The sequence below is a fragment of the Onychomys torridus genome, chromosome 10 (assembly GCF_903995425.1).
Source record: "Onychomys torridus chromosome 10, mOncTor1.1, whole genome shotgun sequence".
Taxonomy (NCBI): Eukaryota; Metazoa; Chordata; class Mammalia; order Rodentia; family Cricetidae; genus Onychomys; species Onychomys torridus.
In genome coordinates this window covers 75336576-75358396 of record NC_050452.1, presented here as the reverse complement: position 1 = coordinate 75358396, position 21821 = coordinate 75336576, and the positions used below count along the sequence as shown (strand labels likewise).

The 21821-nt window shown below is 44.0% G+C and overlaps 1 protein-coding gene across 3 annotated transcripts in view; it reads left to right on the top strand.

Annotated features, from left to right (window-relative positions):
* Aff1 (AF4/FMR2 family member 1) overlaps positions 1–21821 on the top strand; it is a 165747-nt gene that overhangs the window by 8653 nt on the left and 135273 nt on the right. For 2 of the 3 annotated variants that reach the window (XM_036200863.1, XM_036200861.1), the window contains exon 2: positions 11791–11846. In XM_036200863.1, coding sequence (XP_036056756.1) covers positions 11818–11846 — 29 coding nt within the window. In that variant the 5' untranslated portion in view covers positions 11791–11817. Of the gene's footprint in view, positions 1–11790; positions 11847–21821 lie in introns of those variants that run through there. The other variant, XM_036200864.1, reaches the window with a different exon arrangement.

Here is a 21821-nt window from a genome sequence, read left to right as displayed (position 1 = left end):
CTTTGATCTCAGCGCTAGGGAGGTGGAGACTGGAATATAAGGCAGGTAGAGACAGGATCTCCTCCATTCAGTCTGAGGATTTGTAGAGATAGGATCTTGCCCATTTGGTCTGAGATTTCATAAAGGTAAGAAGTCTCTGGTGGCTGGCTGCTCTGCTTCTCTGATCTTTCAGCTTTCACCCTTAATATCTGACCCTGGGTTTTTATTGTTAAGACTAATTAGGATCATGCTTCAGTTCTGTACATTTTCTTTCTTGTAAATTTTCACTTAGCAAAAGATTCTGTAGTAATTAAATTATTGCATCTTCTCAAAAGGAAAAAATCAATTTTTCACATTTGTTTTAGTGTGTCAAACCCCATGATCACAAAAACTTGTGATTTCTCTTTATGTTATGAGATGTATGTTGTATTAGTTAGGGTTCTCTGAAGGGACAGAGCTGATAGAACTTTTTTTGGTTTCTCTGTTTAGCTTTGGAGCCTGTCCTGGAACTCACTCTGTAGCCCAGGCTGGCCTCGAACTCACCGAGATCCGCCTGGCTCTGCCTCCCGAGTGCTGGGATTAAAGGCGTGTGCCACCACCTCCGGGCAATAGAACTTCTTAGAGTAGCTTACAAGCTGTGGTCTGAGTAGTCCAGCAATGGCTGTCTCCTGATAGAATGGCTAAGGATCCAGGAGTTGGGTTTTTGTTGTTGTTGTTGTTTGGATTTGTTTGTTTGTTTGTTTGATTTTGGTTTTTGAGGGTTTGTTGTTTTTTTTTTTTCCTTCGAGACAAGGTTTCTCTGTATAGCTTTGGCCCCTGTCCTAGATCTTGCTCTGTAGACCAGGCTGGCCTCGAACTCACAGAGATCCTCCTGGCTCTGCCTCCGAGTGCTGGGATTAAAGGTGTGTGCCACCACCGCCCGGCTTGTTGTTGTTGTTGTTTTAGCACGAGTTGTTAAACCCACGAGGCTGGATGTCTCTGCAGTCTTCTGGTTCTGAGGTCCCAGAAAGGTCCTAGAGAGCTGCTAGCTTTCAGTCCACATTGGAATCCTGAAGTAGTGGGTTCTAAAGTGACCTTTCGTGAGGGCTGCCACCAGAAGGAGTGGCCCAGATTTGGGGTGGATCTTCCAACCTCTAATGATCTGGGTCTAGGGGTGGGTCTTCCACTTAGAATAATCCAATCAGGAAAAATGTTCATAGGTGCCGTCGCTCTGCTTTGGTTTTAGTTAATTACAGATTAGTCAAGTTGACAACAAGGTCGGCCACTGTGCATAAATTGCTGTGTATGTATATTGTTGCTCTGACTTGTTCCCTGGGGGTGTTATGAGATGTGAAATTTCTTCTCCCCATCCAATTGACTGCAATTTCAGATTTCTTTGATTGAGTACTTAAGTACTTTCCTTAAGTAAGTTTCTACTTCTAATGGAAGGGCTTCTACAGTGACAGTGTGATCTGCAATCAGACATGGCCACTTCACAATGTTCAGATGAGTTTCACTGCCATGTAACTGGACATCACTTGTAAGATCCAAATGTGTACTTCTGATGGTCTGGTCAATACTTGGCCTCGATTGCTTTTGCACCTTGGCCAAATTGTAACCTCTAATATCTTCCTCTTGAGCCCTGGTTACAGAATTGGACATTTCACTTCTGCCCTTCCTTCAGACTTCAGCCCTGCATTTTTTAAGGAAATAAACAAAACAAAACAAAAAACAACCACAGCTTTTCACCCTCTAGCCCTGGCTGCTTGGCTGGCCTGAGATACTTAGATAACACTGATCTCAAACTTGCAGCCTTCTTCTGAGTACCCACTGATAGAATAGTGGCAGCAACCCAATGGGAGTAACAAACTTTCTGATTGAATTAAGGCCCAATGCCTAAGATGAAATCCATTCCTAGTACTGTTATTGGACCAGAAGCCTGTGGCTACACAGGTCACAGACCCTAAGAAAAAACCTAAACTACTTTCCTGTTAAATGCACATAGTATTAAACTGAGCCCCCAAAGCGTGACTTACCTTACACCTGTAAGTTAGTGCATCTCTCAGCCCTCATTTGAGACACTTGCAGCTGAGAGTGGTTAATACAGAGACCCACAACTGGTCAAGGTGCAGAGGAGACTGCAGAATTCTCTGCCCTGAATGGGACATCTGTATCACTCTCCTCCTGGTAAGGCTCAGCAGTCTTTGTAGAAGGGGGCAGAAAGATTGTGCATCCAGAGGTGGAAGATAACCAGAAGCAAACTGTTTTCTGGGTACAGCAGAGGAGTTGTACAGTGAACTCACAGTGCTTGTGACTGACAGAACCTCAGCACGGAGAAGGGAGGGGACACAAGGCCCCGCCCCTAGCTGAGGAGCTATTGGTTATTGGTAGCTGCCAGGAGAGGGGTAGTCAGTTTCCTCTAAGAGTGTTACCCCTTGTAAGTGACTGTTTGTGTGGAAGGCTACACAGCTAAGAATATATGAGCATCATAGACTGGACTTGATTGATTTAAAATTAGAAGAAAAAAAGGGCACAAAGCTGGTGTGTAGGGAAGGAGGGCAGTTCTGGAGGAACTGAGGAAGGGGTGGATATGACCAGAACGCATTGTATAAAGTTCTCAAAGAACTCCCAAAAAATGAAAAAAAGAAATTATACTTCTCAGTAGCTGGAGTTTCTCAATGTGTATCAAATTCCCCTCCTCTCTTTCTCAGAATGGCACACAAATATGCAGCAGACCCGAAGTAAGAACTAAGCATCTATTTGGCCAAGCCTCTGAGATTTGAAGTCATAATTGCCAGAGTAGCATGCATATTCAGCCAGGCACATGTAACCCCTGAACCAGAGTAGCTATAAATGTGGCTCAATACAAAATCATAGGCTTAATTAAAACATTTTGGCACCCCCCCCCATAAATAGATTGAGCTGTTCTTGATACAGAATTTATAATGACAATGTTCTGTCACCATGTCAAAAGGTTGTACATATTTGCTGGTAGACTCTTCTTACTATACTTTGCTCCATGGTGCCTGTCTACCATAGGAACATGCTGGCCATTAATTCAAGAATCATAGCCTCTGGGAGATAAATATGTAAAAATTGGAACTGGAGTTTGCATTTAATTGGGGAGAGTTAAGAAATAGTTTATATATATAAATTAAACTAAGATACTGGTGTGTACTAAGAAACAAATTAAAATATGGTCTATGCCATTATTCTTCTCCCTATACCCAGGCTCATTTGTCCATGGACCCCAATTTTGTATAGAACTGCATTTGTCCTACCTTAGGTGTGGGGCCATATCATCTGCCTGCCATTCCACGTCTTGATTCTCCTGACTCTCTGGGAGCTAGAAGGAGACCATTTCTTAGATGTGGATTTTTGATGTGGAGATTAATTGCCAGACTTATTAAATAAAAAATATGGAGCCAGATATAGGAGTAAAAACCTGAGAGATCAAGGAAATAGGGAAAGCCACAGCTAACCTTACCTCACCAACTCTGCAGCTTCAAAAAGTGAGCTACTTCCTGTCTACTCATGCCTATAGGCCTTGAGGTTCTGCCATCTGATTTGCTCTCTCTGTCCAGCTACATCACTTCCTCTTCCTGCCCAGCTCTGTCACTTCCTGTCTGTCTATACAGACCTCCATACCTCCATGCTTAACTAGTGTTGGAATTTAACGTGTGTGCCACCATGCCTGGCTCTGTTCCCAGGGTGGCCTTGAACTCACAGAGATCCAGATAGATGCCTGTTGGCCAAGTGATAAGATAGTGGCTGGCTTTTCCCTCTGATCTCCAGGCAAGTTTTATTGGGGGACACATTATATTGGGGGATACAATAGAAACCACGAGGTCAGAGCCAAAGCAGAAAACCTTACCCTTCACTGCTTCTGCGGTTCCTCCTCTCCGCAAGAGACCTACTTCTGTGCGTCCTGTCTATTTAAAGACTTTCTGTTCTCCTCCCTCATTGGTTGTAACCCAGCCACATGACCTCCTCGTCACTGCCTGTTTGTACAGACCTCCAGGTCTTCTATGGTTGGTATTGAAATTAAAGGCGTGTGTCTGCTATGCTGGCTATGTCCTTGAACACACAGAGATCCGCCTAGCTCTGCCTCCCAAGTGCTCGGCTTCTGCTCTGGCTTGCTCTGACCTCAAGGCAACTTTATTGACATACAAATAAAATCACATTTCAATACAAATAAAATATCACTATACATCACCACATTGATGGTCTATAGACTTTTGGGAAGAATTTTCTTCTGGCAAAAGGAGAAGGATTTGGACAGCCCACCCATACTCCTCTTCATGTGTTCTTCCTTTTTGCCTTGATTATGAGTTAAATATCTGGTTGTATCATCAGGCTTTTGCACCTTAAAATGATAAAGCCTGATGAAGAGAGCAGAACTGAGTGGGCTCCTTCCTGATGCCCTGAGTAGCTGAAAATCTCCCGAGCTAGCCTCCAACCAAGCTAGCCTCATGGAGTTGTTATAGAAGAACTGTGAACTTAAATCAAGTAGTTGTTATCTTGTTGCCAAGAGCATTGTTAATTCTTACAGTTATCCGGGAAGAGAGGAGGAGCTGTTGGAGACCTCTGGAAAGCATATTACGTCACTAGCTTCAGGGGTCAGGGATGGCCTTCCTGAGAGTGTCCTTCAGCTGGGCACCGAATCATGGCAGAGGGGAGCCAGAAAGCAGGACATGGGGTGTGTGCTTGGATTGGGGATCTGGTGTGATAGCCAGATTCTCTGAAGCACAGCCTCTGGATGGGGGTGGCTGGAAAATTTGTGCTCCATTGCTGGTTTTCTGGGCTTGTGGGTCCAGGTGGCCTTGGAGAGACCGGAGGAGTTGTAAGTGGTCAAGTCTGCTGAGAGTGGGGTGGAATTCTGGAAAATGAGGGGAAAGCGAGATTCATGACTCACCCAGCACATTGCCTGTTACCAAGAGATGGCTATTCCTGGAAAGTGGGGTGGGGGTGGGGTAGTAGAGATGGCCAGAAACTGACTAGTGCAGGAGCCCTCGAGCTTCTATAGACCCTGTGGGAACCAGGTCAGGATCATGGGACCTGGGACCAGATTAGTTCACTTTGTCAATTCAAATTGGAATCTGCTGGGTATGACCAAACCAGCCAGACCAATCCAGACTGAAAGTACAGCTTAGGAAGTGTATGAGTTAGTCATTGTACTAAAACTTTCCTTGTTTTTATTATGATGATGATGATGTAATGAAATTAATATAAAAAGTCTACAAATGTCAGGAAGACCTCTTCTTCTTTCTTTCTTTTTTTTTTTTTTTTTTGGAGACAAGATTTTTCTGTGTAGCCCTATTTTTCCTAGAACTTGCTCTATAGACCAACTCAGAGATCCACTTGCCTCTGCCTCCTGAATACTGGCATTAAAGACATGCCCCCTTACAGCCTGGCTCAGGAGGACCTTTTCTTTTTCTTTCTTTTTAAAATTCTTTAAATTTATTTATATGTATGTATGCATGTATACCTGCATGTCAGAAGAGGTCATCAGATTCTGTTATAGATGGTCGTGAGACACACACCACATGCAGTGTTTTGTTTTTTGTTTTTTTCCTTTGAGGGGGTGGGAATGGGCCTACTAGCCATGGTCAATCTTAGACTCAATGACCTTGAACTCTTCCTACCTCAGCCTCCAAGTGGCATGGTTAGAGGCCTGGGCCACTATGCTCAGCTTCATGTGACTATTTTTGGGGGGAGAGGGGTTCAGACAGACTCTGACTATGTAGATGACTGTATATCAAGGGATGATTCCTTTAAAAAAGTAATTCTTTGAATAAGAGATGCTAATCTGGATACTGGAGAGATGGCTCAGTGGTTAAGAGAAAGAGTGGTCAAGAAACATGAGCATGCCCAGAAAAAATGAACTGTGTTCTTCTATAAGACCTGGGTTCAATTCCCAGCACCCAAATGGCAGCTCACAACTGTCTATAACTCCATTTCCAGGGGATCAAATTCCATCTTTGGGCCACTGTGGGCACCAGGCACACATGTAGTAAACAGATACACATGCAGGTAAAACACCCATACATACACATAAAATAAAAATAAATAAATCTAGTTGCTGGGTCTAGTGGTAAACCCCTTTAATTCCAGTACTTGGAAGGCAGACACAGGCAGATAGATCTCTGATTTCAGGGCCAGCCTGGTCTACATAGTGAGTTCCATAGCCAGAGCTATATAGTGAGGCCCTATCTCAACCAAACAAACAAAAGAAATTAAAGAAATTAAAAAGAGACAGAGAGAGAGAGAGAGAGAGAGAGAGAGAGAGCTGCTAACCTGAACCACATGCACAATATCGTTTTGCAGTGATTAGAATGATATTCTGATTATACTGGGCCTATCTTCTAACCTCACCTTACATCTGATGTAGTGGATAGACACTAGCTGTGTAAACCACATATGAGTGCAGCAGACAGATGGTGTAGACAGAATCAGGTCTTTCCTGTGAGATCAAACCCTGCGTCCTAGGGGCACAGTCATCTTGCTCCTCCTTCCTCTGTGGTTTCCGAAGGCTCCCGCCTCTCAGCTACAACTGCACAGGCTGTGGCCACTTTCTCTTCTGTTAGCGCCCCTGTAGCTTTCCACTTCTCAGCCATCTTGAACTGGTGGTCAGGGCTTGCTTTTCCCACTCTTTGAGGCCCCTCTGCATGAAGTTTAAACCACTAGCTACAATGTTTCCTCAGTGTTACATTCTCTAATCAGCCTCTCTATGAAATGTCAACATCCTACCTCAGTTCCTCTTTGGCATTCCCCACCTCAGTTCTCTTCTCGATAGCAGCTTTTAGGGCAGATTGTCTGTTCTGCTTAGCATCTCTTCATTTGTGCCTCCTGTCATACAAGCATCTATGACATTAGTAGTGGCGGTGGTGTGTGCTTTATCTTCTGGTACTTATGCCTGCACCTTAGGAGCTAGGAGTCTGCTTCAGTTCTGTTGGTTTTGTTGTTATGATGGACACTATAACAAAAGCAATTTAAGTCAGATGGTGGTGGTGTGTGCCTTAATCCCAACAGGCAGATCTCTGCATTTGAGGCCAGCCTGGCCTACAAAGCAAGTTCCAGGACAGCCAGAATTGTTACTCAAATCAAAGAGACCCTGTCTCAGAGAGACAGAGACAGAGAGAGAGAGAGAGAGAGAGAGAGAGAAAGAGAGAGAGAAAGAGAGAGAAAAGAAATTTAAGAGATAAAGGGGTTTATTTAGTGATTCACAATTCCAGGTTTCAGTCCTTCACTGTGGCAAAGTCAAGGTGGTAGGACTTGAAAAAGCTGGTCACATGACCTCCATAATCAAAAGCAAAGAGCAGTCGATTAATACGTGCATGCCAATGCATGTTTGGTTCACTTTCTCCACTCATCCAGCTCAGCATCCTTTGACTAGGGAATGGTGCCACCCACAGTGGGCAGGTCCTCCCACCTCAGTTAAAACATGAATCCTTACAGACCAGCCTAATCTAGACAGCCCCTCACTGAGATTCCCTACTTGTGTGATTCTTGGTTGTGTCGTCCTGTTAATAATAACTTCGTAGAGCCCCATGGGTAGACTCACTTATCTACACAGTTTGTGCTTCTTTATCAGCAGAACCACATGTGAGAGTGCCATTGTACACTCTTCAGATGCCTCTACAGAAGTAGTATCAAGGATAGTGCCAGCACGATTCCAGTAGTTTTATTGATCAGTTTTTGTGTTCAAGAAAGTGAAGGAGAGGAGGAGGAGGAGGAGGAGGAGGAGGAGGAGGAGGAGGAGGAGGAGGAGAGAGGAGAAAGTGAGCCTGGAGTGGGGTAGACAAAGTTGGGGGAGGAGGGTGAAAGGGGACAAGGACTTGGAGGTTGTAGGGATCCTGCCTAAGACTCTAGACCTGCCTGGAGGAGTTGACTACAAAAGAAGTTTGACCCTGACAGCCTCACAGCTCTGCTGGTGAGAGCGAAAGGCAATGTAACATCTGCTGCATTGTAGCCTTTTGGGAGAGGAGATAATAGTAACTAATGTCTACCAGTATGGAAACATTGTAGTTAGCAGTTTAAATTTCATGGAGAGGGATATCAAAGACCTTATCAGCATTGCCAGTAGAACTAGAAAGGATCCTATCCAGGGATTAATCTTGAGAAGAAACTGTAACAGTTAAGTAACCAGAGCAGGCAATTGAAAATGGTTACAGATTTCATGTAGTGTGGCCATTTGTATCAAGTAGTGATAAATTATTAAGGTAATTTGGCAACTCACTTTTGTCTTTACAAATGCTTGAAGAAAAGAGGCACTAGTGAAGCAAGTTAGTGTAAGTCCAGCCAGTTTACAGATAGATAGGCAGAGAGAGGAAGCAGCTGCTGGATTTACTGGGGAAGTTATTCCTAGACACATAGCTAGTACCACGGCCGCCTGCCCAGATTGTAGAACAAATGTCTTTTCCTAAAATCCAGTCTCATTTTCAGAGAATGCCCCAAGAACTTTATTTTAAGCCAGCATGTGGCTCATGCCTGTAATTGTAACTTGTGGGAGGTAGAGGCAGGAGGATCAGGCAACCTCTGTTGTACAGTGATTTTTGAGACCCTTAATAAATACAGACACTGTGCTCCCCCCTCGATGCCCAGGCACCAGCAGGCATGGCACAGTGGCTGGGGCATATACCCCCTACATTTCTTTTCTTTCTTTCTTTCTTTCTTTCTTTCTTTCTTTCTTTCTTTCTTTCTTTCTTTCTTTCTTTCTTTTCTCGAGACAGGGTTTCTCTGTGTAGTTTTGGTGCCTGTCCTGGAACTTGCTCTGTAGACCAGGCTGACCTCAAACTCACAGAGATCTGTCTGACTCTGCCTCCCAAGTGCTGGGATTAAAGGCGTGCGCCACCACCACCTGGCCTACATTTCTTTTTTGAAGCATTGCATTCTTACATGAAGATCAGCTGTTTTCTTGCACACTCAATACCAATACTCTCTCCCTTCTCCTCTTAGTTCTGTTGAGGATGCTAACACAACCTTGGGCTGGTAGCTTCAAACTCCTTTTTTCATCTGCAAGATGAGATATTAGTGTTTACTTTGAAAGCTTATCATACTGTTTACATGAAACATCATTTTTCAAAGGGCTTACCATAATGCTTGGCACAAAGTTGACACTAGAAAAATGGTATTTCCTTTCCTCTTTCCCATCATAAACCTGTGCATATTTTTTCCCCTTTCTGAAATGGCTTTGAGTAGCAGCCTCAAAATTCATAGTAATGTTTGGCTTCTGAAATATGCTAACTATTTTAATCATGCAACTTGGAAGTTAGTGAAGAACCATTTTCTTTCTAAAATATATTTACTCCTTGAGAATGTCATACAATATATTTTGAGTACCCCAGTTCCTCCCAGATCCAACCCTATCTCCCTACTCCCAGCTTCCTGTTCTCTTTTTATTTTGTTGATATCCCATGAACTTCAATTTGTGCTGCCCTATACTCCTGTGTGTGGGACTCATCCACTGGAGTATGGTCTGTCCCAGCAGCCACACCCTTCAAAACCGACTCTCCCTCCTTGCAAACTGATTGCCCAGAGCACCTCAGTTAGGGGTGAGGGCTCATGTACCCTTTTCTGCTCCATGCTGCAATGTTTTCAATGATCCTGCACAGTATGTGCAGACACTGGGTCCATGAGTGCCATGGTCTGTCATGTCTAGAAGACCCTGTTTTGCTTCGGTCTTCCCTGACTTCTGGCTCTTACAGTTTTTTTCTTTTTCTTTTTCTTTTTCTTTTTCTTTTTCTTTTTATATTTATTTATTTATTTATTTATTTATTTAGTGTTGTTGTTGTTGTTGTTGTTCCTTCTCTGTGATGGTCTCTATCCTTGGTGAGGGGGTGTGAAGATATAAATGGCCCATGTGTGTGTAAGCATTCTGCTAAAACTTCTTCTCTGTACTTTGACCAGTTATGAATTTCTGGGTTAGCCATCATCCACTGCATGAAGAAACTTCACTGATGGGGACTGAGAGCTGTGCTGTCTATGAGTAGAGAGATACAAATCTATAGGGCAGCTTGATACTATGTCCACGTAGGAGAATAATAGTTGTTTTGCTGCGTGTGGTGGCATACATCTTGAATCTCAGCACTTGAGAGGCAGAGGCAGGCTAATCTCTGTGAGTTCTAGACCAGCCTGATCTGCATAGTGAGTACCAGGTTATCCAAGGCTATATATTATGACCCTGTTTCAAATGAACATAGTAGTACATCTGCCCATGTGACCCATGAGCCCCCCCCCAATCATGGATTCTTAACCAGATTTACAGTTCCCTCTGTATCATTATATAGGCCTTAAATCCAAGCAGAAACCAGTAGATTGCAGCATATTTACCTACTGTTGTATCTGTGAGCATGTATTTCCATACCAATCATCAGTGCAGTTCACTGGGTTCATAGCTGAGGAAGACCACTGAGGTTTTCTTTTTTTCCCAGCAGCCTGCACCATACCTTCCAGGGCTATGAAAGCTAGCCTGTAGGGAGAAAGCTTTCTGGTCAATTCCCATGACAATTGTAGATTGTCTTCAGCAATGTGGTCTTACCATGAAGTTCTGGTGGGCACCAAGAGCAGTGGCAATGGCCGTATTGTTTGGTGGGTAGCCTCATGAACACCACTAGGCAACAACTTAGGAGAGGATATCTCACACCTGGCACTGGATCCAATTAAATTCCATACACGTATATGGAAGTTTGTGTAAGCATAGGTTCCTGTATGTCTTTTTCACACACCCTTGGTACTGGTTATCCCGTCCCCAATGCCCTCTTCTGCTCGCCCCTTCCTTCTCTCTCTACTTTAAACTCCCTTGCCATTATTTATTCCTCTTCCTTCCTTCATGTCGCCTGTGCTCTACTCTCCACTGGGTGCGTGGTAGTGGTGGTGCTCGGCTTTAATCTCAGCACTCGGGAGGGAGTTTGAGGCCAGCCTGGTCTACAAAGTTGTCTTCTAGGACAGCCAGGGCTACACAGAGAAACCTTGTCTTGAAAAAAACAAACAAGCACTAAGGGATCTTCCTTTTCCTTCCTACCAATGGGCCCTTTCTAATTTCCTGTGCTCTGAGGGTTCTAATTGAGCACAGAAATCCTAAGATTTGATGCTAAGATCCACACAGTGAGAACATGTGGTGTTTGTCTCTCTGGGTCTGGGTTATCTCACCCAGTATGTTTTCTAGCTCAATCATTTACCTACAAATTTTATTATTCTTTACAGCTGAGCAGAATTCCATTATAAATGTCTTACCACGTGCTTTCATTATCTGTTCATCAGTTGATGGACATCTCAGCTTCCCCCAGGTCCTAGCTATTACAGACAGAGCAGTGATTAACATGGATGAGCAGGCATCTCTGCAGTAGGAAATAGAGTTCTTTGGGTATATGCCTAGGTGGTGTAATAGGGTCACATAGTGGATCTATTTCTGGTTTCCTGAGAAAATGCCACATTGATTTCCATAGTGGCTGCACCAATCTATACTACCAGCAGTGCATGAGTGTTCCCTGAATCCTTTTGTTTCCTTGGGTAATGTGGCATCTCAAAAATAGTTTTAATTTTCATTTCCTTTCTTTTTTTTTTTTTTGAGCTGAGGCTTGAACCCAGGGCCTTGTGCTTGCTAGGCGAGCACTCTACCCTTGAGCTAAATCCCCAACCCTAATTTTCATTTCCTGATGGCTAAGAATAGTGAGAATTTTTTTTTTAAATATTTCTTAGCAGTGTGTATTTCTGAGAGCCATTTCTAATTCAAATGTGAACTCAGACTTCTGTCTCCATGATGGTTGCAAGTTGGTTGTACCCGTGTGTTTACTCATGGACTGATGTTTACAAATGCTGTTTTTCTTCCAGATGAACACTGTCCACTGACCAGCAACAATGGCATTCAAGGACGACAGCAGCAGCAGGTAAGTGTAGAGTCCAGGATTGGAAAGAATTTAACATTTAGAGTGACATTTAACTTTAGAATCCGATACTCAAAGAAGTTCCAGCTGGGCGTGGTGCCGCCTGCCTGTAATTCCAGCACTCTGAAGTCTGAAACCAGCTTGGACCACACAGAAAGCTGTAGGTCAGTCAGGGTTCCATTGAGAGACCATGTCTCAAAAAGCCAAGCAAGTAAACCAGATGTGTTTGCGCACGCCTTTAATCCCAACACTTGGGAGACAGAGGCAGGCGAATCTCTGGGTGTTAGTGGGGTGTGACAGTACCCACCTGTTATTCCAGGACTAGAGAGGTAAAGGTGGGGGGATTATTAGAAGTTCAGAGCCAATCAAGGACACATACTGTGGGGAAAAGTGAGACTATTATTTAGATCATCAAATGCTGTGTTCAGAATACTGGCTTGTATGTCGCTGGTTCTAGGAAACATGTACTGAGGCTGTGCCAAAACAAATGTCTTTATGTGTGCCTCAATGGAGGGAATTCTCTAACCCTTGTCTTTTACCCCCTCATCTCTTCTACCCAGCCTGCCCAGTAGGTCCAGTTTTGTACAAAGTGGCGGCCAATGTTAATTGTGTAGAACGTACTTACTACCTTTATCATGTGTGTTTGTACTAACCAACTCTTGGGTGCAGTCTTTTTTCTTTCTTTTTTTTTTGGTTTTTCGAGACAGGGTTTCTCTGTGTAGTTTTGTCCTTTCCTAGAACTCGCTCTGTAGACCAGGCTGGCCTTGAACTCACAGAGATCCGCCTGCCTCTGGCTCCGAGTGCTGGGATTAAAGGTGTGTGCCACCACTGCCGCTGGCAGGGCGCAGTCTTGAAGAAAAATTTAGTGGACACGCAGAAAGAATTTTCAATAATATGAATAAGTTATTTAAACTAGCTATTCAAAAACACATTTAAAAGAAAGAAAGAAACAACCGTGGCTCAAACAGCTCAATTAGTATTTATTGAGGAAGAGGGGTTGGAGTCTGAAAACTCAGGACTTCGTCTGTTCTTGCTTCTTCTCCTTTGAGGATCATTTATGGAATTCCGCTCTGACACTCTGTACATTCCCCTCTGCCAGCACAGAGATGACATGGGATTTCTAAGACCCGAGTGGAAAATGCCCCATTTGCCTTTAGGTTTGGTCATAATTTTGGCTACACATACGTTTTGAATTTTTGCGGAATGTCTTCTCCACTATAGATTGGTTTTGACTGCACTGCCAAAGGTCTTTCATACTTCACATCTATAAGAATAATGGCCTGGATTCTTAGCTGACATTGAAGTTGTTTCTGTCTTTCTCATTTAAATGAGAATTTGTAAGCTGGTGGCCTGTGGGGTGAATCTGGTCTACATGTGGGCTTTGTTTGGCCCTTCACCAACAATCTAGGTCTTCATTTTTTTCTTGAGAATTTGAAGTTTTAGGAACCCTGGACTTATATGCTTGATAGCCACACTAACATAGGATGAATACATGTGGTTCAGCATACACATTCTCTCTCTAAAAGATTTATTATTTATCGAGAGGGGGAGAGAGAGAGAGAGAGAGAGAGAGAGAGAGAGAGAGAGAGAGAGTGAGTTAGTTGCCAGAAGTGTGGGATCCCTTTGGAGCTATAGTTACAAGTAGTTGTGAACTGCCCAGTGTGTGTGTCTTAGGTCTACTGCAGGGGCAGTATGTGCACTTAACCACTAAGCAATTTCTCCAATCCCAAACTGTTTTCATGTAGCCCAGGCTGGCCTATAGCCCAGGCTGGCTCTCTTGACCTTCCTGCTTTTGCTACCTGGGGTTTGTAACTCCATGTGGGTTTGATCGGTCACAGCTCTTTTAGATAGGATATCACTTCTAATCTGAGCTCCCAAGTGGCTTTCCTCATTTCTCTCCCAGAATGTCAACAAGACTTTTCCCTACCAATCTGCTTTGTCGCTTGGCTCTAAGGAAAGCCTTGAAGCTCTCCGGCTCTGTATAATTGATGCCCAGCTACATTCATCTTGTCAACCTGGGCACCCTAACATGCAACCCATTCAATATCTTTGACCTTTTACGGTTTTGATCCATCTGTAAGTACAGCCTATGTGCATGTTGTTGTTACTGGATTTTTGTTTTGTTTTTTGATTTTTTTGAGACAGAATTTCTCTGTATGTAGCCCTGACTATCCTGGAACTCACTCTGTAGACCAGGCTGGCCTCAAATTTACAGAGATTTACCTGCCTCTGCTTCCCAAGTGCTGGGATTAAAGGCATGTGCCTCCAGTGCCCAAAGCTGTATTGGTTGGTTTTTTGTTTGTTTGTTTTGTTTTAAGATAGGGTTTCTCTGTTGACCTGGCTGGCTCTCCTGGATCTTGATTTGTAGACCAGGCTGGCCTTGAACTCATAGTTCTTGCCTCTGCCTCCCTTGTGCTAGGACTAAAGGCATATGATACCATACCTGGCTAAGTACACATTATAAATTTTTCTATCAACAAGAAAATTAATCTGGGTGTGGTGGCTACATCTTTAACCTCAGCACAGGGGAGGCAGAAACAGGCTGATCTCTGTGAGTTCCAGATCAGCCTGATCTACATAGTGTGTTCCAGATTTGCCAACAGTATATAGAGAGACCTTGTCTTAAAAAAAAAAAAAAAAAAAAAAAAGGAAAAGAAAATTAAGGTGCATGCTTGTAATTCCATCATTTAAGAGGCTAAGACGATCCAGAGTTAGAGGCCAGCTTTAGCCACATAGCACATAGTAAGTTTGAAGCTGGTCTGATCTACATGAGACCCTATGTTCAAACAAGACAAACAAACAAACATTAAAACAGAGCTGAAGAGTTAGCTCAGAAGTATGATCTGTTGCTCTTGCAGAGACCCAAGTTTCCTTCCCAGCACTTACTTTGGGTAACTTAAAACTGTAAGTCCTGCTTTGGGGATCCGATGCCACTTCTGGCATCTGAGGGGTCCTGTGCTCACATACCTCTACATAGGCATGGGTATATACATGATTTCCAATATCCAGGCAGGCAGAGGCACGAGGATCTCTGTGAGTTTGAGGCCAGCCTGGTCTACAGAGCAAGTTCTGGGACAGCCAGGGCTATATACAGAGAAACCCTGTCTTGAAAAACAAACAAAAGACAAACAAACAAACAAGAAACATTAAAATTAAGGCTGTTAAGAAGGAATTATTTGCCGGGTGGTGGTGGCACACGCCTTTAATCCCAGCACTCGGAGGCAGAGCCAGGCAGATCTCTGTGAGTTTGAGGTCAGCCCAAAGCTACACAGAGAAACCTGTCTCGAAAAACAAACAAACAAAAAAAAAACAAAAACAAACAAACGAAAAAAGAAGGAATTGTTTTTTTTTTTTTTTTTTTTTTTTTTTTTTTACTTTTTTAGACAGAGCTATTTTTTAAAAAAGATTTATTTACTTATTACGTTACAGCACGTATGCCTTCAGGTCAGAAGACACCAGATCTCATTACAGATGGTTGTGAGCCACCATGTGCTTGCTGGGAATTGAACTCAGGACCTCTGCAAGAGCAGTCAGTGCTCTTATCCTCTGAGCCATCTCTCCAGCCCCCAGAGCTATATTTTAAACATCCTTTAATTTTTTCTTATTGCATTTATTTATTTGTACGCCTGTATGTGTGCGTCTGTGCGTGCATGGGCATGTGCACACCACAGGTAAGTGTAGAGCTCAGAGGACAGTTTGCAGGAGATGAGTCCTTTTTTCCCCCATGTGGGTTCCAGGGACGGAATTTGGTTGTCAAGTCTTCCTGACCTTCCTTTACCCACCAGCCACCTCCCGGGACCACAAGTCCCTTTAAGACGCTCTGGCTTCTTCGAGGGCAAGGCTCATATTGATGAGGACAAAAGGATGTGTGAGTAGCTGGTCCACATTCAAGCCACATTCTCAATCTTCTTAGTTTTGAATTGTGCTGTTTTGACTGGAGTTTCTGATTGATTTTTCCCCTTTACTGAAGCAGAACCTTTTTTTGGGGGGGAGGGGGTGTTAATTTCACTCATGAGTTCAATCTCTTACCCTTCAAAAATCAATTGCCATGACTTCTCATTTTCTTCTGTGAATCTTAAAGGTAAAGTTAAGTTTTTCCACAGTGCAGTGTGTGCTAAATTATATTCCGGGCTTGGGCCTAGGTACAGCACACTGGAACCAGACTAAAGCTGAGAGATATTCAGGGGCTAATTGTTTCATAGCTGAGGAAAATAGATTTGATTTCAGAGTCTTCTATCAGATTGTCGGGGTATGAAGGGTGGTACTTGCAAGTGTATCAGATGAACTTTTCAGTGTCTGGGGAGCCCAGAGGGAATGCATTTTGTGATCCCTGATCTGGTCAGTGCACCTCCCTCCTGCAGAAAGCCGCCAGCACTGTGTGGCTCTCCTAATTGAGAAGTGTGCGCAATTAAGGAGGAAGCTACAAGGTGTTAAGGCCGATTAGCACCTATTATTCCGACAGATTTTCCCAGGCTGAGTAGAGCAGGGACTGAAGTCCTACATTCTTACTGAAGAGATTAATGGCCCTTGACTAAGTTTTTTTTTTTTTTTTTTTTTTTTTCCTGAAATAGCGATTGGCTTGGGCATTTTAAAGAACCCACACCTGGAAATATGAAATGGTAGCGTGAAGGAGGTTCCAGAATTTTCCACGTGAGGTAGTTTCTGGCCTAACTTACATGCATCATGCTGCTGCTTGCAGCTGCTGGCACAGGGCAGGCTTTCCCTGTTAGAGAAGAGCAAACGCGTTGCTAATTGGTGGGTTCATGTCATTGTCCCAGGCAGGTTTAAATGAGTCAGTCCAGCTTGATGGGCTCAGCAAAGTTTAGTTTGTGGTTTATCCCAGGCAGGAGGGAATCATTTTTAGAGTTATTTTCTGAAGGGTCAGTTAATTTGGTGGGGGGAGGGGGGAGATTAGATCGTAGAACTAGAAGTAGTGATTAATTTCCGGTAAGATTAGGTAACCTCTGCTCACAGTCATGATGGGGTACTGGGGTCAGGAGTCCATAACCAGCTGCTGTGAGGCCCGCTTCTCTGACAGGTTAGGAAGGCGGATTGATGGATGGGCTTTTAGAGCCCTGTTAAAGGTGGGCCAAGGGGGATCATGCACATAAATGCTTGTGAATGTGCCTGGGGCATCTTCAGCCTGCTGTCTGGCCCCAGTTCCCCACCCAGTCGAAGGTGGTGGTGGGAGCCTTGCAGTTACTTTCATTCTCCTTCAAGGGGGAGGTTAGGATTAGCAGTCAGACCCTAGAAAGAATGAACTTCTCCAGGCACAGATCAGTGGGGAGGAGATTGACAAGGAAGAGATTCCAGCGGAGGTACAGGCTATAGTCCAATTATGACCACAGCTACTTCCCAGACCATTGTCGTGTACTCCTAAATTATTCTTCCCAAATAAACAAGAAAGCACAGAGCAGATGGCAGCCCGATGTATGTGTTCACTTAACAGGTTTTACTGTGGCCTCTTTCACCTTTAAGATGACTCTGGGGTGGGCGTGGGTTGAGGAGTCGGGTGGTGTGGTACATATCTTTAATTCTAGTTCTGGGAGACAGAGGTAGGGCCCTGTGAGTTCAGGGCCAGCCTGATATACAGAGGGAGTTCCAGGACAGCCTGGGCTACACAGAGAAACCCTGTCTTGAAAAACTAACAAAATAACTAACTAAATAAAAAAGTGGCTATGGGGTTGCCCTAAAATCACACAAAGAACTAACCATAAGAACATTCTTCCACGGAGTATTGACTCTTCTGTAACAAACTTAATCGAGGCGTAATTTACACCCTTTTTAAAATTATTTAATTAATTATTTATTTAATTTGGGTTTTTTGAGACAGGGTTTCTCTGTAGCTTTGGAGGCTGTCCTAGATCTCGCTCTGTAGACCAGGCTGGCCTGGAACTCACAGAGATCCGCCTGGCTCTGGCTCCGAGTGCTGGGATTAAAGGTGTGTGCCACCACCATGTAGCCAATTTACACCCTTTTAAAGTACACAGGCTAACACGCTCAGCCCAATTTTATTCTTTAATATTTGTTTAATTTTATTTACATGGATATTTTTGCATACACACACACACACACACACACACACACACACACACACACACACACACAATGTGCATTGCCTGGTGCCCATGGAGACCAGAAGAGGGCGCTGGATGCCATGCTGGAGCTGGGAACTGAACCTGGGTCCTGGCAAGAGTAGCCAGTGCTCTTAACTGCCGAGCAGCCACTTCCCCAACTCCATGGTGGCCCACATTCAGAATATCTCTTCATCACTAATAGATGAAGTTACTTTTTTGTAGTTAACCCTGGTACATCCATCCTCAGCTATGAATGGTATCAAGCATTCACCAGCTTAATATTTTTGTCTGTTCTGGGCAGTTCGTACAAATGTACATGTATATTGTAGCATTTATTGATTTTATTCCTTTGTGTTGCCAAATAATATGCCGCTGTCCAGGTAGATGCCTTTTTCTTCCTGTTCACATTTAGGTTGTATTTTTTTCTGCTGTGGATAATGTACACATGTTTTTATGTGGGTGGAGGGTGGGCATTTAGGAGAGGAATTCTGTTCTTGTAAGGCAGATGTGGCTAGTCTGCTCCAGATTGTTCTGAGTGCACAGTCTAAGAGCCAGGAGGTGGTTTCAGGTTCATTTGCATGTGGCTTGCTTCTTTGCCTCCAGCCACAGCTGTACAAATGCTGACACCCGGAAGCCAATGACTTAGTCTAGTCATTGCTGTTTGTGTACTGTAATGCACACTGGCCAGGCATCTCTATCTGCTTAGGTGTGAATGAGTCGGCTGGATGTTTCTGGACTCTGATGGATACTAAGGCAGGAAGAAATCCTTTTCTTTCTGAACAGCTTTAGCTGTGTGACATGTCCTGTCTGTGTGAAGCTGGATGTGAACTTCAGAATTCAGGGACCAGAGTTAGAATTTCAGTTCCACTTCCCCCTGATTTTCACAAGTTTGGGGGATATTATTTCAAATCATGACTTTGTTTTCTGTCCTTGTATTCCTGAAATCAGTAAAGGCACAGTGAGTATGTGACTAAGGCCACAGGATGCTGTGGCCACTAGAGTTTTGTGCTCTGAAACATTTTGAGCTTGTAGTAAAAACATTAACACTTTCATCTCCACTTTGACCAACTTATTCTAAGGCCTTCACCAGAAGAAGCCTTTTCCCAGCCAGCAGTGCAGAGGAGACCTTTTTTATTTATTTATTTTTTTCTGTCTTAAAAAAGATGTAAGCCAGGTGGTGGTGGTACACACCTTTAATTCCAGCACTCAGGAGATAAATCTCTTTGTGTTCCAGGCTAGCCTAGTCTACAAATCAGTTCCAGGACACAGGACAGAGAAACCCTGTCTTGGAAAAGAAAACAAAGCAAAGATATAAAGGGGTTTGGCAGTGGTTCAGGGAGCCCGTGGCCAAGCCTGACCCCTGGAGTTCAGTCCCCAACACCCATTTAGTAGAAGGAGAGAACAGACTCCCCAAAGTTGTTACCCTCTGACTCCAACATTGGTTGGGCAGATAACAAACAAATATAAGAACAGATTATTATTAATTTTTTAAGATTCAATGGCCTTGGGTTCTTTTCCCAGCAGACACACAAATAAGCATTGGGTGTGGTGTGGCACGCCTTTAATCCCAGCACTCACCCACTCACAAGGCCGAGACAGGCGAATGAATCCCTGTGAGTTCAAGGCCAGTCTGGTGGTCTATATAAAGAAGTTCCTGACCAGCCAAAGCCACTTAGTGAGACTGTCCCAGGATGAATAAGAATAAAGAAAATTGGTACAAGATAGCATATATTTATTTAGTTAAGGTGTTAATAGATTATTATAGTAAAGCAAATATGCCTTAGTAAACCAAGCCAAAGAGGAAGTTATTGAAGATAGGATTTTTCTTTTGTTTGTTTTTTCAGAGACAGGGTTTCACTTTGTAGACCAGGCTGGCCTGGAACACAGATATCAGCCTGACTCCCATGTGCTGGGATTAAAGGCATGTATTACCAAACCTGGCCCCTAGAAGCTCTTTAAATATCTTGAAATTGCTTGCTTGCATCTTAAGTGTTCACACACGGCAGTAGGTCTCCTGTGTCAAGTCCTGCTCTGCACCATGCATTCTGCTTTTTGTGGGGTGAGGGCGCTGTCTGCTTAAGGACGCGCATATGGAAGGAGGTATGTTTGCTCCTGTGGGGGCCTGACTGCGTTTCTGCACAGAGGTGGGGGTTCCTGGGCTGTGGGCAGCTTTGCTTCCCACCCCAGGGGTTTGCTTGGCATTGTCTGGAGCTGGTTAGTCTTGGGTCTTGGGGAGCATGAAGGGAGGGACTTCAGGAGCATGGAGGAAAGCATGCTAGCTTTAGACGTCAGTGCCTGAGGCTGAGAAGTCCTGTGGTTTTATTATTACCTGTTTCCTGAAGAATGGAAGTTAGCTCCAAAGTCAAGGGGAGGGTAGTTGCTTACCACTGTCCAGTGTTCTCTCTTTATGTCTGGATGGTGCTGGAGCTTGACCCCAGGGTCATGAGCTTCACTGTTGAACACCCTCAACCAGGTGTACTTTCAAAAGTGTGTATTGTGTCCACGGGGATGGTTCAGTGGCTAAAGGTGCCTGCTGCATGCTAGCCTGGGTTTGTTCACCAGAACTCGCAATATGGGAGAGGACCTGCTCACATAAGCTGTCCTGTGTATGGTGGCTTCCCCACGTGTATGGCAGTACATGCAAGCATGAACACACAATCAATAAAGGTTAGCAAATTGTAAAGAGTATACTGAATTATCATGTTACCATTAATTTTTGAGTCCTGGTATTGCTGTGTAGCCTAGGCTGGCATCAAGGTCTCCACCATGCTTCCATCTCCTGGATTACAAATGTGTACCAGGATGACTGGCTAAAAACTGTAAACAAGGTTTCACTGTGTAGCCCCAGAGAGCTTGGAACTTTACTAGGTCAAGCTTGAACTCCACAAAGATCTGCCCATCACTACCCCATCACCACCCCATCACTACCCCATCACTACCCCCGGTACTGGAATAAAAACTGCTGCCATACCCAGATAAAAAATGGTATGCTTTTACTTAAAACATTTACTCAAATAAATAAATAAATAAATAAATAAATAAGGCTTTGGGGGTGTGGTGGTGTGTGCCTTTAATCCCAGTACTCAGGGAGGCAGAGGGTGGAGGATCTTTGAGTTGGAGGCCAGCCTGGACTACAGATGCACTTCCAGGACAGCTTGGAGGACAGAGAGACCCTCTCTCAAAAACTAACATCATCAACAACAACAACAACAAACCCCAAAGTCTCCCTGCAGGTCGCTTTCTTCTTCTTGCCTATCCCTTCAGACTTCTTAGCTACTTTAGAATTCTTTAAACATTTAAAATTCTTGAAGAGAAAGTTCCATAGTTAAGTCCGCTGAAAGGGGACAGGGGTCCCTTGTGAAGTGAGAGTAGTTGATGAGAAAACCCCCGCCTTGCCCTGAGGGAGGAATTCCTGATGGATCTGGAAGGTTAGACCCCTCGGGCTTTCTAGGAAAGCATAAAAAGAGAAAGTTGTTCCAGATGGGACGCCGCCCTGTAGCAGGAGGTTGCCTCTCCCAGTGGGCTTGGGGAAAGGACCATTCCAGGCAGACCCGCATCAGAGTGCACAGGGGTGCACCGGGGACTTCTAGAGAGAGATCTTAAAGCAGTTTCTCCCCTGTCTCTGATAAATAATTGGAAGGAGAGGCAATGAATTTTTTTTTTTCTGACAGTTGGTTCTTACTGGGGGCTGGGGCTTCGTTTGCAAGTGAAAGGCCTCAGTCAGAGTAGCTTGAAATCACAATAGGCCCTGACTCTTTTCACATCAAAGTGTAAAAGAACCCCTGGGGGTGATAAATGGGGGCTGCTGGACTCTTTCCTTGTAAACAAAGCTGAGGGATGACCTCTAGATTTTTTTTTAATTAAAAGAAAACAGGGTTTCCTAGTGGTGAGTGGGGGACCG